General features: G+C 37.2%; 1 protein-coding gene across 5 annotated transcripts in view; it reads right to left on the minus strand.

Annotated features, from left to right (window-relative positions):
* The window catches only part of SPAG16 (sperm associated antigen 16), a 360,884-nt gene that overhangs the window by 309,693 nt on the left and 37,763 nt on the right, over positions 1-13,428 (minus strand). For all 5 annotated transcript variants that reach the window (XM_032114725.1, XM_032114722.1, XM_032114721.1 and 2 more), the window contains one exon: positions 833-963. In XM_032114725.1, coding sequence (XP_031970616.1) covers positions 833-963 — 131 coding nt within the window. The remainder of the gene's footprint in view (positions 1-832; positions 964-13,428) is intronic.

The raw sequence follows: 13,428 nt of genomic DNA on the forward strand, positions 1-13,428 counted from the left end.
GGGTGGATTTGCTACTGCCTCCTCCGAGTAGCAGCACGGAGACACCAGTTGTAAGCTCTCTTTCATACTTAGACCAATATGACGATATAATTCGGGAAAAAGTTATGCAAAACCAGACAAAAAACCAAAATTGAGCATCTGGGAGACTAAGCAGAATGCTGTTCAGGGAGGCCAAAGCTCACAGCACTATGGTGGTTCTTTACCGCAAAATATGGGCGGTGACCAAAAAGCAAGTGTCTGCAACCTTCGCACTACAGTTATTAAATGTGTAAAGATTTTTTTTAATTAATTTAAAAATATACTTAAGCTAGTCAATGTGTCAGAATTGTCAGAACTTCGCTATGAATTTACTTTTTTTAAAAAATATTTTTAGGTTCATTCTTCCTCAGCTGCAGCTAGCAAGCCCTGAAATGTCATTGCTTACAAGCCAATCTAAATTTAAACTCTTCTGATTTTTGACCCAGGGGAATAAACGGCAATCAAATACAAATTGCAAAAATATTCAGCACTATAATTCAGTTTCCTGGAACCCGAGTTTACACTCATCTCTGGTTTCTGTTTTTGTATCTATTAACCAAATCCCATCCTTCCCACATAAAAGATGAATCTCAATCTGTAAACACTTCTGCCCAGGGGTTTTACTGTATTTATGCTCCCACTGCATGTCATGATCAGTTTTTCCACTTTCACATCCTTCAGAAAGGAAGTCCCCCCTGACTGCTGCCAGTAATTTTTCAGATATTTACTTACAACAAATGCTTCTCAATGACCTGCTGAAAAATAAAACTCCACACATAAATAATAAAATTAATGTACTGTTCATGGTTCCTACCAGCTCACTGCAAAATCGTGCACCTTCACAATGCTGCTCAGTTGATACTGTCCAGATTTCAGGGGTTGAGTGTGTTCCTTAGCATGCTCAAAGTCTGGGGTCCCTTCAGGATCAACAGGAAACTCTGAATCCTGCAGAAAACCAAAACCATTAATTCTCAGAAATGCTGCATAACTTCACGCAATGTCTCTCTTATATTACTATTTTGAAAAAACAAATTTATCTTATTTTTCCACTCTGTTTTTTCTCCTCTATTCAATTTTCATATTTTTTTTTAATTGCTGCTGTCCTGATTTTATTAATTTTGCATACATATTGTTAAAGTTGACTGCAGGCAGAACAATTGAACATTAATAATTAGTTCTTTTCAAATTATATTCCTACTATTTAACATAACTGACCTGACATAAAACACAGGACTAGAACTGGGAAGGAAGGTTTGTATCAACCCCCTCTGCAAGACTACTGGCATGGGTTATTTTCCATTTTTCCATGGCCTATTTGTTTTCTATCCCTATTTTCCATGGGAGGTTAGCTCCATGAGTTGCATCCGGAGGCAGAGCTGCTGTATTCTTCAAAACACCTTTCTTGTAAGTATAATGCCAATAAAAAGTCAAAATATGTGTAGCTAATCTTGCAGCCCCATTTTTCATTGGTGTGGTCCAAGATATTTCCTAAGATTCATCAGCAGATTAGGAGATTTATTACTAAATCTAATTAACCAAGCTAAATAGCTTTATTAAAAATAGACTGTCATTAAAGAATGTAAGGATGGTAACTGTGCACAATATATTTTAAGGACTGCACCAGTCATTACAGAACCACTTCCCAAGACACCACAGTTGGCTGAAGACCCACCTGATGGTTTTTGTTTGCAACATTTTAGGACATCCTGCTGTGAGAAGCTTTAGAGGAGACTGAAATCGCGGTACTCTTTAAAATGCCCATCAAACACGAAGATTAAGGAGGGAATAAAATCACCGTATTTTAATCTGAAAATGCACACACCCAGCAGGGATAACCACTACGTCTTTCTAGTATTTGTTTGCACTAAACTTGATAGCAGCCATCCTGTTTCCTGATAATTTGTAGGAATGTGCATACAGCAAAGTTCAAAACTACAAAGTGGCAAAAGAATATCTGTTTGTCTTCCATTTCAGAAGCTCTACACACTGCATTGTCCTACAAGGGTGCTAGTAACCCAAGCCAAACTTATGAAGATCATTAAGCTAATGACTTAATGATCAGTATGAGCACATCTATTCCAGACCCAAGACCTGGAAGATATTTTTAGTGGACTGTGGCTTCAATCACAGGGACAGCCTAAAAAAACCACTCAAAAATCCATGGAACAGCAGGGACTTTCAATATTCACTAATATCAGACAACAGTCTTGCCTCTCTGACTGGGAAGGAAGACAGAATCTGAAAATCATGGAGAGCAAATGATCAAAATCATCCTTTGCTTAACACAGATACTAGCAAAATCTGGAACATTCAGAATTAGGAAATAAGTATGTCAAGTACAAATACATAAAGAATAAAGATTAAAGTAATCTGGCATTGTTAATCCAGCTAGGAATGTGTTTTTGGCTAAAGTTCTGCATTTTTATACAACTGTATATCAAGTTCTGATTGTGTCTCAGCCATAATATTCTTGAAGGTCTCTGAAGCCAGTTTCAAGAAAAATCCATATATTTTCCAAATTTAGGAACAATTAAGATAAGTCTGAAGTATTTATTATACACACACACTAAGAAGATGAGTAAAGATATTAACTAAAGGTAAATATAGTCCCAATATGTGTCAGTGCCTTTGTGCAACTCTTAGAAAGCTTTCTGTACTCCTTGTCTTACAAAATTCTACCTTTCAAGATTTACAAGTTTGAACAACTAGGATTATAACTTAACAAAGGCATAGAATCAGCATGCTTTTTGCAAATTGTTCTCATTCACTTCATGGAACACAACCAATGAGTAAATGCTACCAGACCTACTCATTTCAGAGTGAAACAAGCCTAGGAAAGACAACACTCTCTGAATAGAAGTGACAGAAAGTCTTGCATTTTTCAGTAGGGAAAAATCCCCAGATACTACTTCAGGAGATAGTGCTGTAAATGATTGCTGTAACATTCAAAAAATAAAGTACAAAGAGAATAATATAAAAATATTAGTTTTTCTATAACTCCATTGTGAGGATCTGAAATATTTCTGAAACTGGAGCTTTTCCACCCTCTGCAGTGGTAATCCTGTGTTCAACTAGAGCAGGAGACTTGGCCTCAGTTGAGATAATTCATACCTATGGTTCCCACCAGCGTGAACAGTGGTATCATTTGTCATGGCCAGATGAAATGCTGATTTCAGCAGCTCCCCAGCACACACCAGGTAGAAGTCACAGTGTGACTTTTTTCCCCAGATACAAATATTCCTCACTGGGGAATAAATGGGGTATTTTTTTCCTAAAAACTTGCTAGAACAGAAGTGTTCAATAACGCTTATATGAAGACATCTCCTTTCCCCTAACAAATTTAGGTAACCAAGCTTCATTATTTAATCCTTATTCTATTACTTCCAATTGCTAAATCCTAAGGGTAGAAGAGAATCCATTACACAAGCCGAGACCTTGCATAACTAGGCTTGTGAAACTTTTGCAAGCACTGACTGCAAAGTCTGAGGTTCTTTCAGCATTGGCAAGGGCCATGTGCAAGCCAAAATTCAGGGAAATATCCTGAGTGCTAAGGAGTCAAAGCAATATCCTGTGGTTTTGTTCACTCCTTTTCCTCCTATGTATGAGACATTTGTTCTATGACAAAAATAAAAAACTACCAAGCTTCTCTCTCACATCCATATAAAAGAGGAAGCACTGCCCTTCCTGCCTGTGACATTAAATATCCTATTACTCTATCATCAGAGGCAAGGAACAGAACATTCAAAAGAGTGTCCTAGGAAGGATCTCTGTGAAGCAAAACCCTTCTGAATGCAAGTCCTCAGTCACTGACAATGGTAAGTGGTACCTGGTCCCTGACCAAACTGTCCCTTTGACAGTTCGCTCCCCCTGTTATCTAAAATTACAGCTGCAGCAATCAGACACTCATAAAAAGTTGCCATGACTCTTGGGCCATTTACACACAGCATTTCCACAGCTGTCTAAAATATCAGAAGACAGAAGGCTACAGAAGTCAGGATTGTGTGAAGTCATAAAGCCATTTCATGCCTTAAGACCTCACATGTTCATATACAAAAAATAAACCAGAAGAGAAGAGCTTGCCTTTCTTTTGTTTGGGATTTTTTGGTTGTTTTTTTTCCCCTTTTAATTTAAGAGCCTGAACCATAAGAGGATTCAGTGATTTACCCCAGATCAAGCTGAATTTCTATAGGACAGCTTGTAAACTGAACTCCTATCCTCTCAGTCTCAAACCATTCCTCAATTTTCCCTTATAGGATAAAAAACCCTTGTCTTGATGCAAACTGTCAAGCAATTAAGAAAATTTACCCTTAAAGCTATTAGAAATACCAGGTTTCTGTCCTGTCCTGAATTTTTCCAGTAAGACTGCCTTTTCTATTCCAACAGCAGGGCTCTTCAGAGCAAGTCTACAGCTTTCTTTTTCCTCGAGAAAGACACAAGAGACTCATTTGTCAAAACATACAGAAGGCAATGAATAGATAAGTGGAACTGATCTAAATCATCTCACAGCTGAGAAAAATGTAGTAGAGTTTAATAGAAAACATCCAAATCAGTTTGTCTAAATCACAGCTTGGCCTTGTCTATATCATTATTACAGCTAGTGTTAAGTTTCTCCTTACTCAAGATGTTAAAAACTGAAGTCAATTGAAGCAGCAGCTTCACTCCATAACCATGAACAAGCTCAAACCTTGCTACTTTAATTCCGAAAGAAAAGAGTGCAATCTTCAGTGAGGCAAAGCCCATCAGACAACAAAATAGTGATTCAAAGTCTTCCAGTGAGGGAGGAGAAGGAGCAACCTTTTCTTTTTGCAAAAATTAATGACCATTATCATCAGCAGCTCCAATCTGAAAGCTGTCAAGGTCATTCTACAACTGCAGTTCAGACATGCACAAGGAGCCCAGTCACAGGTGCTGGTGCATCCATACATTCAATTTAAAAAGCAAATACTAGACATTTATTCAGAAATGGGAAGTAATGAAAATTTAATTCCTCTTAGGGTACAGCTACTGTCTATGTCCAAGACTCAGGAAGACAGCCTAACTTGTATCACTAAATATTTTCAAGGAAATATTCTATTCTCAATTCTCACCCAAGAATCAGCATTGTCTCTTTTTCTGTAGTTAGAAAGAGTACTGCACTAATCACTGATAGCTGTACTGACATACCACTGAAATTCTCTTTTTATTCAAAGTTACAGAGAATGTTAGTAATTGTTTGCTTATTCTTCCTGAAAAATCTGATACACTTACATTATGGAGAACATGTTTTGTCTATTTTCATTTTAAACATGTTTTGATATATTAAAATTTCCATATTTTAGTTTTTAAATATCAAAGCAGTCCCACGGAAATCAGTGGGTGTACTCAGAAACTACTTATGAAATACATCGTTTTCACAACAGGGCTTGAGTTTTACACTCAGTTTTTGTCCCAACTTTCAAAACCACTTAAGGATTACTAAGAATCCATACATTCAAAAAGTGAAAATAAACAAGGCATTCCTAAAACACACACATATAAATAAGAATGAAAATACTCTTGGCTGTAATTGCTGACAATGAATGAATCTTGCTCCTCAGACTACCAGAAATAAAGTGTATCAAATAAGCAAAAACACTTAAGCAGCAAACTGTAGTATGAGATTTTCAAACCCCATTTTACTTTTTGTTGACTATACTTAAAATTATTTAACGTTTCAAAGTAAATTAAGAAAGAGTCAAATCTGTTCCTGTTTACCTCTTTCCTCAAGAAAATCCTGACAGTGTGTTCTCTGAGTAGCTCAGCTTTGAGGCACTAGAGGTAGGTGGCTTCAGAAGGAACCAAATGCTAAGCAAGAAAGTATTAAATTAATATTAAAAGTTTTGCTGCAAGAGTGACAGAAAATTGACATCTAATATAGTAGCTGAGCATGATTTTACTTTGTTTTCGTATTTTCTGCAGTTGAAGGGACAGGGTATCCTTTTCTAGCAGAGTATGAAAGAAATGAAGGTATTTAGTGCACTCACTGGGCATAATGCATCAGTGAAACAGTCAGTAGGCACTGTTGCACAATTAATACTGAAACAACTCAATTTCAAAATGCTCCAGTGTCTATAGTAACCATAATACAACACATTTGCACATTATTTTACTATGTTAATCATGACCACAATTATTCTATAAACATCTGAAATGTAAGGAAAGGAAGTTGAAAGCAATAGCAGGAGAGCGTAGTAAAACTTTTATTGCCTGCTCCATCTTGCTTGGCTTGCTAATAAAAATCCATAAAACTCAGCTACAAAGGTTGTGGCCACATAACTCCTCCTTATTCGGTTTATAACCCTGACAATTTTTCCTTTTTTTAATAAAATAAACATGAAGATAATATGTAATAGGTAGTAAAAGCCCGATTAATTAAAAAAGCAATGGTAAAACTGTTCTGTCTTCAAATTCAGGGCTAGTGTAGCTCCTCAGACAGTTTGTGAACTGGTGCTAACAGTAAATTTGCACTTGAAATTGCTCCTGACAATGTCAGTTTTAAGGCTCTCCCACATCAAGTCAAGCCATTGCCTATGTAATAAAAAACTAGAAAGCTCTACTACTCAATATCTAACTGCGCCACAGACACTTAATCACTTTTGGACAAGAGCTCTCATTAGCACTCAGGGATAAATACACTGCAATTATTTCCTACTATGAAAAGGATAAACTTAAAGCTGCTGCACTTCACTAGTTTTGTTTCTTTTACTGCAGCTGTTAAAACTAGATTTGATTAGCCAGATATGATTAATAATCAGAGAGGTTTGAAAAAGTAAGAGGAAGATAACAATTATAGAAAGATTCATCACTGAAATGCAACAGCTTTCTTCCAGTTTACAGCACTAGGGCTTGTTTGACTTTATCACCACTATTTCAGAAAGTAATAGTATAAAATGAAAAAACTTACTCTATGCCAAGCATACTGCCCAACACTACAGAAATAAAACTACTGCAGTGTTTTAGCTTCTGCTAAAACTTTTAACACTTCCTCGCAATTGCCCAAGTAAATCACATTTCTCAGTTTAAAGCAACACAGCTGTGGCTGATGCTGTAAAGGATGAACATGACACTCCAGTGTGGGGACTGGAACATAATCTGTGCACTGGAGGCAGCTGCCCAGTGAGCTGCATGGCTGCCCAGAGGACTGACAGCTTGGAGTCACAGGACAAGCCTGGAAGTGTCCAAGGCCAGGCTGGATGGGTCTTGGGGCAACCTGGGGTAGTGGAAGGTGTCCCTGCCCATGGCAGGGGCTGGAATGAGATGAGCTTTAAGATCCCTTCCAACCCAAACCATTCTGGGACTCTGTGACCAGAGAAACACAAAACAGCTCCTTGAGCCTTGCTCAAGACTGACCGTAGAACAAGGAGTAGGTTTAAGATGCTCTGCACCCACAGTGAGTGGAAGACAAAGCCTTAAGCTTTATAAATATGAATAGATAATTTCTCCAGAGAAGGAACAACCCTTGAAAAATCTCCCACTTTCCTTGAGGACCTGTTCTGTGTTCATAAGGATATCTACGCTGTGCAGAAATACCCCATGCAGCCTTCTTCCAACACTTCTACCATCCCAGCTACATCATCACCATCAGTATTTTAACTCCTTATTTTAATTACTCTTCTCTGTCACAGCAAATTGCATGACCAACAGTCTCTGCAGAGACAAGGTGAATGAAGAGTCACAGCAAATTATTCCAGAACACGAATGTACATTAATTCTGAGTGCTAAGTTCAGGTACAGTCTCAAGAAAGTGATATAATGATCATCCAACTTTTAATTTACTACTCCCTCACAGTGGGAATTGAGCTTAATATGTGCAATTGAAATTAATTTCTTAATTTAAAATTATTACAACTCTAAGATACAAAGTCTATACTGGTACTGATATGCCCAGATTTTACATATCTACTTCTGGTTACCATTAACAGCAATTATGAATATAAGTTTATCACATGTGAAAGAATAAATTCAGTATTATTTTAGTGGTAGTAATTTCCAGTGTGTTGCCCTGATTCTTGTCATCATCTCATCACCACATCATAACAACAGCACATGTTCCTGTTTGTTTTTCAAAACAGTATAGTATGTCTCACAGATAATTAAACAATATGTTCATACAACAGAGATGTACACACAGCTATGTATATAACTTAATCTTGCACAAACAACTGCAAACACTGTTACAAAACTCAGCTTGATCATTTCCCAAGGAGAAGTAAAAGAACATCTAGGAACGTGGTGAAATAAATTATCATGATATGAGGCATGCAATCGATTTTCATGGCTTTTTTCTAAGTCACAAATAACCAAATGCTATTCCCAAAGACATTCCCTATCCCTTCCTTTAAAAGGTTTATGTTTGAAAAGCAACTACATTTATGATCAATGTTAAAATAAACAACAGTGCAATAAAATATAGAAACCTCTTCCAATTATAATTTTATTTTGTAGATTTAAATTTTGATTATGGTGCAATTAAATGTCAGCAATATTTTAAGCTACAGCAGCACATTCTGCATATGCCACACAATTCATCACGTTAGAGGCAATGCTGATTAAATGACAGACATCAAGCTACTTCAGTTTTCTGACATACTCCAAAATATGTTGTGATATTGTCTTTTTTTATATATATATTTTTTCAAATTTTCATAGTGATTAACATGAATTTCTCTACCACAGAAGTATCCTTCTGTAGAAACAACTAAAAAATCTAGATGCTTCCTTGATTTTCTCCAAGCAAACTTCAGTACAAGCAATACAAGACTATCCATTCATCTACAGATGTTTCAGAGGACAGCTCATCTGCATTCATTTTGATTTTACTCCTAAAATATGTACTATGAAAGACTGTGGGAGAACTCTTTTTTGTAATGATTTCTTTTGACATGATCTCACCTGCACTTCTAACAAGAAAAAACTGTCTGCTCCCAAAGGCTCTCCCTACCACTAGTAATATCCAAACATAGATACTAGAGGTGCAAGTAAGTTCTAAATTTTGCCATTCCTTCATTAACTTCCCAAATGTTAACAAACAAGTTTCATTTTTCCTCAAATTACTATTCTGCTTCTCAGGCACTGTCAGAAAGCTCAGAAACTGTGTGTACATTCTCAGTAGCCTGGATACACTTAATTTCTGCCAGGGCCAAAGCACCCGCTGTAATCATCTCAATAACTGTTATAAGGCACACAGGGTTTACAGAGGTCCATACATCACTACAATGAACTGGTAAACACATTCAGCAGCCATTAGTTATTGATTTATTTGCAATTATGCGTTACAGTTGCCATCCATGTTCCCCGCCTTGGCAGCTCATCATCCTGACTCTGTTTCAGGACAGCCAGTAACCATTATCCCAAGCTCCACATAATCAGAAATAATGAAAACAAAGCTGTAAGAGTACTCTGACATGCAGGTACAAAGCTCTCAGCTTGTCAATACTGCAGAGAAACTGATTCTTTATAATAAAGAGCTAATTAATTGATTACTGGACTTGTAAGCAATAAGTATTTTATCAAACAGTGATAGGGCTGGTGATCTATCACTGAATCACCATAAATATTTTCAGCACTGCAGGAAGTGGATACAGCAGAATACGAAAGAGATACTGCCAGGCTGACTTCACAAACATGCCAGCAGTGAAACTGAAACTGCTAAAAAGTGCCTTAAGGTGTGAGGAAGTCAGTCTGCTCTAGATTCAGCAAGGCAGATTATGAAATCAGACCCAAAATTTCTGTAATTGTTTCTGGACCACATAAAACCCAGGCCTCTCCACATCCTTGAATTACATTTCTAGTTTAGCTAGACACAGCTTTAAAAAAACCCATTATTTAGAAATTGTCGGTTTTTTCAAGACTGAAGGATTGACTGTAACTGCCAGTGCATTTGTGAAATGCCTAACTACATTCTCTATTAAAAAGCAACTCTATTTCTAACCCAGAATGTCCTTAGATTCAATTTCCATCTACTAAATTCTATTCTGCTTCTATCTGCTAAGTAAACACTGCTATTAAGAGTACATTTTGTCCCCTTTGTCACAGGCAATGATGAAGAATGCCCTAATTAAGCCTGTTCCAGTCAAAGATTACCTTGCTCATTGTAGGGGGGTTGGACTAAATGGCCTTTAAAGGTCCCTTCAAAGCCAAACTATTCTATGACTCTCTGAACTTTAAAAGTAATAGTAAAAAAGTATATTTTTACTTTTATTTCGTTTACCAAGTGATCCAGACTTCCCCTCCTCATTTTCCTGGTCTCTTCATGGAATAAAACCTCACCAGTGTGTCACTTGATAAATTTATCAGTAACTCTAAATCAAACACAAATCAGATTTTTGAGATTCTTTTTTTCCTCCAAGTCACATATAAAAATGCTGAATAGTTTATAATACAAAAAAAACCTCTCTGAATACATATGATTATTCTCCATTTAAGGCTTCATGTCAGACTTGAACATATCAGTAACATTATTTACATTGATTTTGTACAATTCCACAACTGTATCTTCCACAATCATAGGATAATTTGCATTAATATTAGTACTAATTATATATAGTTTTCAGTTCTCTCTATTATTCTGTTTCTCCATTTCTTGAGTCACGTTTTACTTTTAAATATAGTCTTGAAAGTAACCACAGATTCCTGGCACAATCACGCTGAGACAATTTCTTACAACAGGAGACAAAAAAACAGAGTAAGTTCATCACCACCTGACTCCCAAGTTACAAAACTGAAACACTCAGCTTTCAAGTGGGATAGCAGAAACTACAAGATTTTATTCAATTCTTGAAACCTAGTCCATGTACTCTCAATAGAACAGCAATTTGTTCATGTGGGTTAGGACAGATGGCATGGGCCCCTAAAATGAGTTTTACTCTGAAAAACAGCATTTTTTTACCCAATTGATCTGTTCTTTTTCTGTATTCAAAATCATATATCCTTAGTAAGAAGATAAGTAGTGGGTTTATTGCTTTTTTATTACCCTTAGCCCCTCAAACCCACACAATTCTCAGATGGGGCCATTTTGTCTTTTTTTTGGTCTCTCTCCAAACCTGTTCATACACAGCAGTTCCCTGCTCCATCCTCTCTGGCCAAGTCAGAGGGAAATTCTGAAACCAATTCTCCCCAACCGTCCATCCATGGACAGATTCAAGACAACTTGCAATTTCACTCTAAATTTAGGCACTCGGCCACTGCCATAACAGCTACAAAGCTTTTATTGGAGATGTCAAATTTCACTCACCAGTAGCTACAGCACAGGATGAGTGTGAAGAACATGCTTTATTAATTTTTAAGACTGCTATGTATCGATATTTCTATGTGGACTCAGAGCGATGGGACAGTCAGGACTGAGACACAAGTGGGTAAAACCCCACAGCATTCACTGACCACAGTTTTGAGCCTGATGCTTGAAGAGACACCACCAGAAGTCTACAACAGAAAGGGACATAGCCCAACAACACCCAAAAAAATTGACCATTTGTCTGATCACAGGCTGCACCCACCCGTTCTAATTCATTACTGGAGCCATTACTAGAGATAACTCTGGATAAAAATTGTTTTAGGAAAACTAAAGACTATCTGGAGGTAAGAGGAATGAGATGCTAGTGGGAAGAAGCAGCCTTAGAAGCAAACACTCCAAGGAATTCTGCAGCAGGCCACACAGGGCCTAGCAGCACACAAAATCAGTTGAAAGAAAAATCAAACAAGTAAATGGTGAGAACAGGGCATGTCTCCCACCTTTTTAGGAAAGCACCCTTTCAATTTATTTTAACTATCCTTGTATCTTAAATTATTACTTTTGTTTCCTCCATCTACTCCTCTAGCAAAGGCTTTTTCTTTAGCCTTCCCAATTCTTGAGAACCTACAGAGGCTCAAATCCTCCCTTGATCCCTGATTCCCTGCCCATACAATTATGGCTAAGTGCCCCTTGAATGTGCCTGAGCAGGGAGGACTCTCCCTTATCCACTGCAATAACACACACAGAAATGTAATTAATTCTAAATCTGAATTTCACTCCAACTTGTACTGCATGAAATAACCTATTTTAGTAAAAGTCCAGCTCCTACCTCATCTTCTTGGCACCCTCCTCTGTGACTTTAGTAAAAGCTTTAGGATAACAAGCCACCTTAACACATTTCTCTTTAGAGCAAACCCAAGTGGACAGGAGTAAGCAAATTACATTTCCCTTGTCAACGTTCTCCCTGTATGAGAAATCCTATCATTCTTCATTGATTTCACAACACACAAATTCCACTACCCCTTTCCACACACAAATTAACTTGCCTTTTTTCCCCTCTATTTTCTGTCCTCTAAAATGCTAAATCATCATCTTCTCTCCCTTTATTTATCATCTATAATCTGTATCATTGCCTCATGCTTTCTTTACTTGCAGTTCACAGTCACCTGGGATGTTCTTGCCAAACTTTCACTCTGACTTCCTTTCCAGCTTCCATGCATTCCTAGGTACTTATATGCTACATGCAAAATTCTGTGGAACATAAATATTCCAGTTATGCACAAAGAGACCAACCTGCACTGCCACCTTTCCCATTTTCAGTCCCACTCCCACTAACATGCATTTCAAAGTGGTCTGCCTCACTTGCAGTTCCTTCTTTTATCTTTCATTTCTACCCTCAGCTGTCTCATCAACACCTCATTTGTTGTTCCTGTGCTTCTGCCTCCCCTGTGCAGGTATTGAAGGCAGTATTTGGCAAGAGTAAAACTGGAAAATCATCATCACATTTTCTACTCAAAGGAACTGCAGTTACTAAAAGTATTTAAAGTTGCTTTTAAACAATTACTTTCCTACATGATCACAGCTATTACTGCACATCAGATACAAGGCCTGTCCTGTTTAAGCCATAAACTGCACCACTCCCTTTGTACTTGCCCTGAAGGAAATCCTAATAAAGTCTCCAACTTCCAGTTCCTAACTGATGAAAAATTCAGTAATACTCTGCCTCCAGACCAGGCTGAGAATTTACTGGAATTACACTGGCAATTTCTTAAGATATTAAAGACCCTATTTTTTTTGTGCTATGGAAGAAAACAGAGGGCGCATTCGTGACTTCAGTTCAACTACATAAACTAATGCTCCCAAACACATCAGACATCATTCCTCTCAATTTCTATTATTCCCACAATTAAAGGCAAACACCCCTTTTCAGGAGTGGAAAAAAATTTACCTTTAATATATACTGGGTAATGAATTTCGGAAAAGGGATTATGGCATCTCTGACCATTCTCTCAGGATTATATTCTGACCAATAGCTCCTTAAAACTATTTTATTTACTCAGAACAAAAACATTCAAAATAAAACACATTTTAAAATTAAGAAAAATACCTATTCTACATTCAGTTACTAACACACCAACCAGAAAGACTATCAAGACTAAAAT

Source organism: Corvus moneduloides, chromosome 7 (assembly GCF_009650955.1).
Source record: "Corvus moneduloides isolate bCorMon1 chromosome 7, bCorMon1.pri, whole genome shotgun sequence".
Taxonomy (NCBI): Eukaryota; Metazoa; Chordata; class Aves; order Passeriformes; family Corvidae; genus Corvus; species Corvus moneduloides.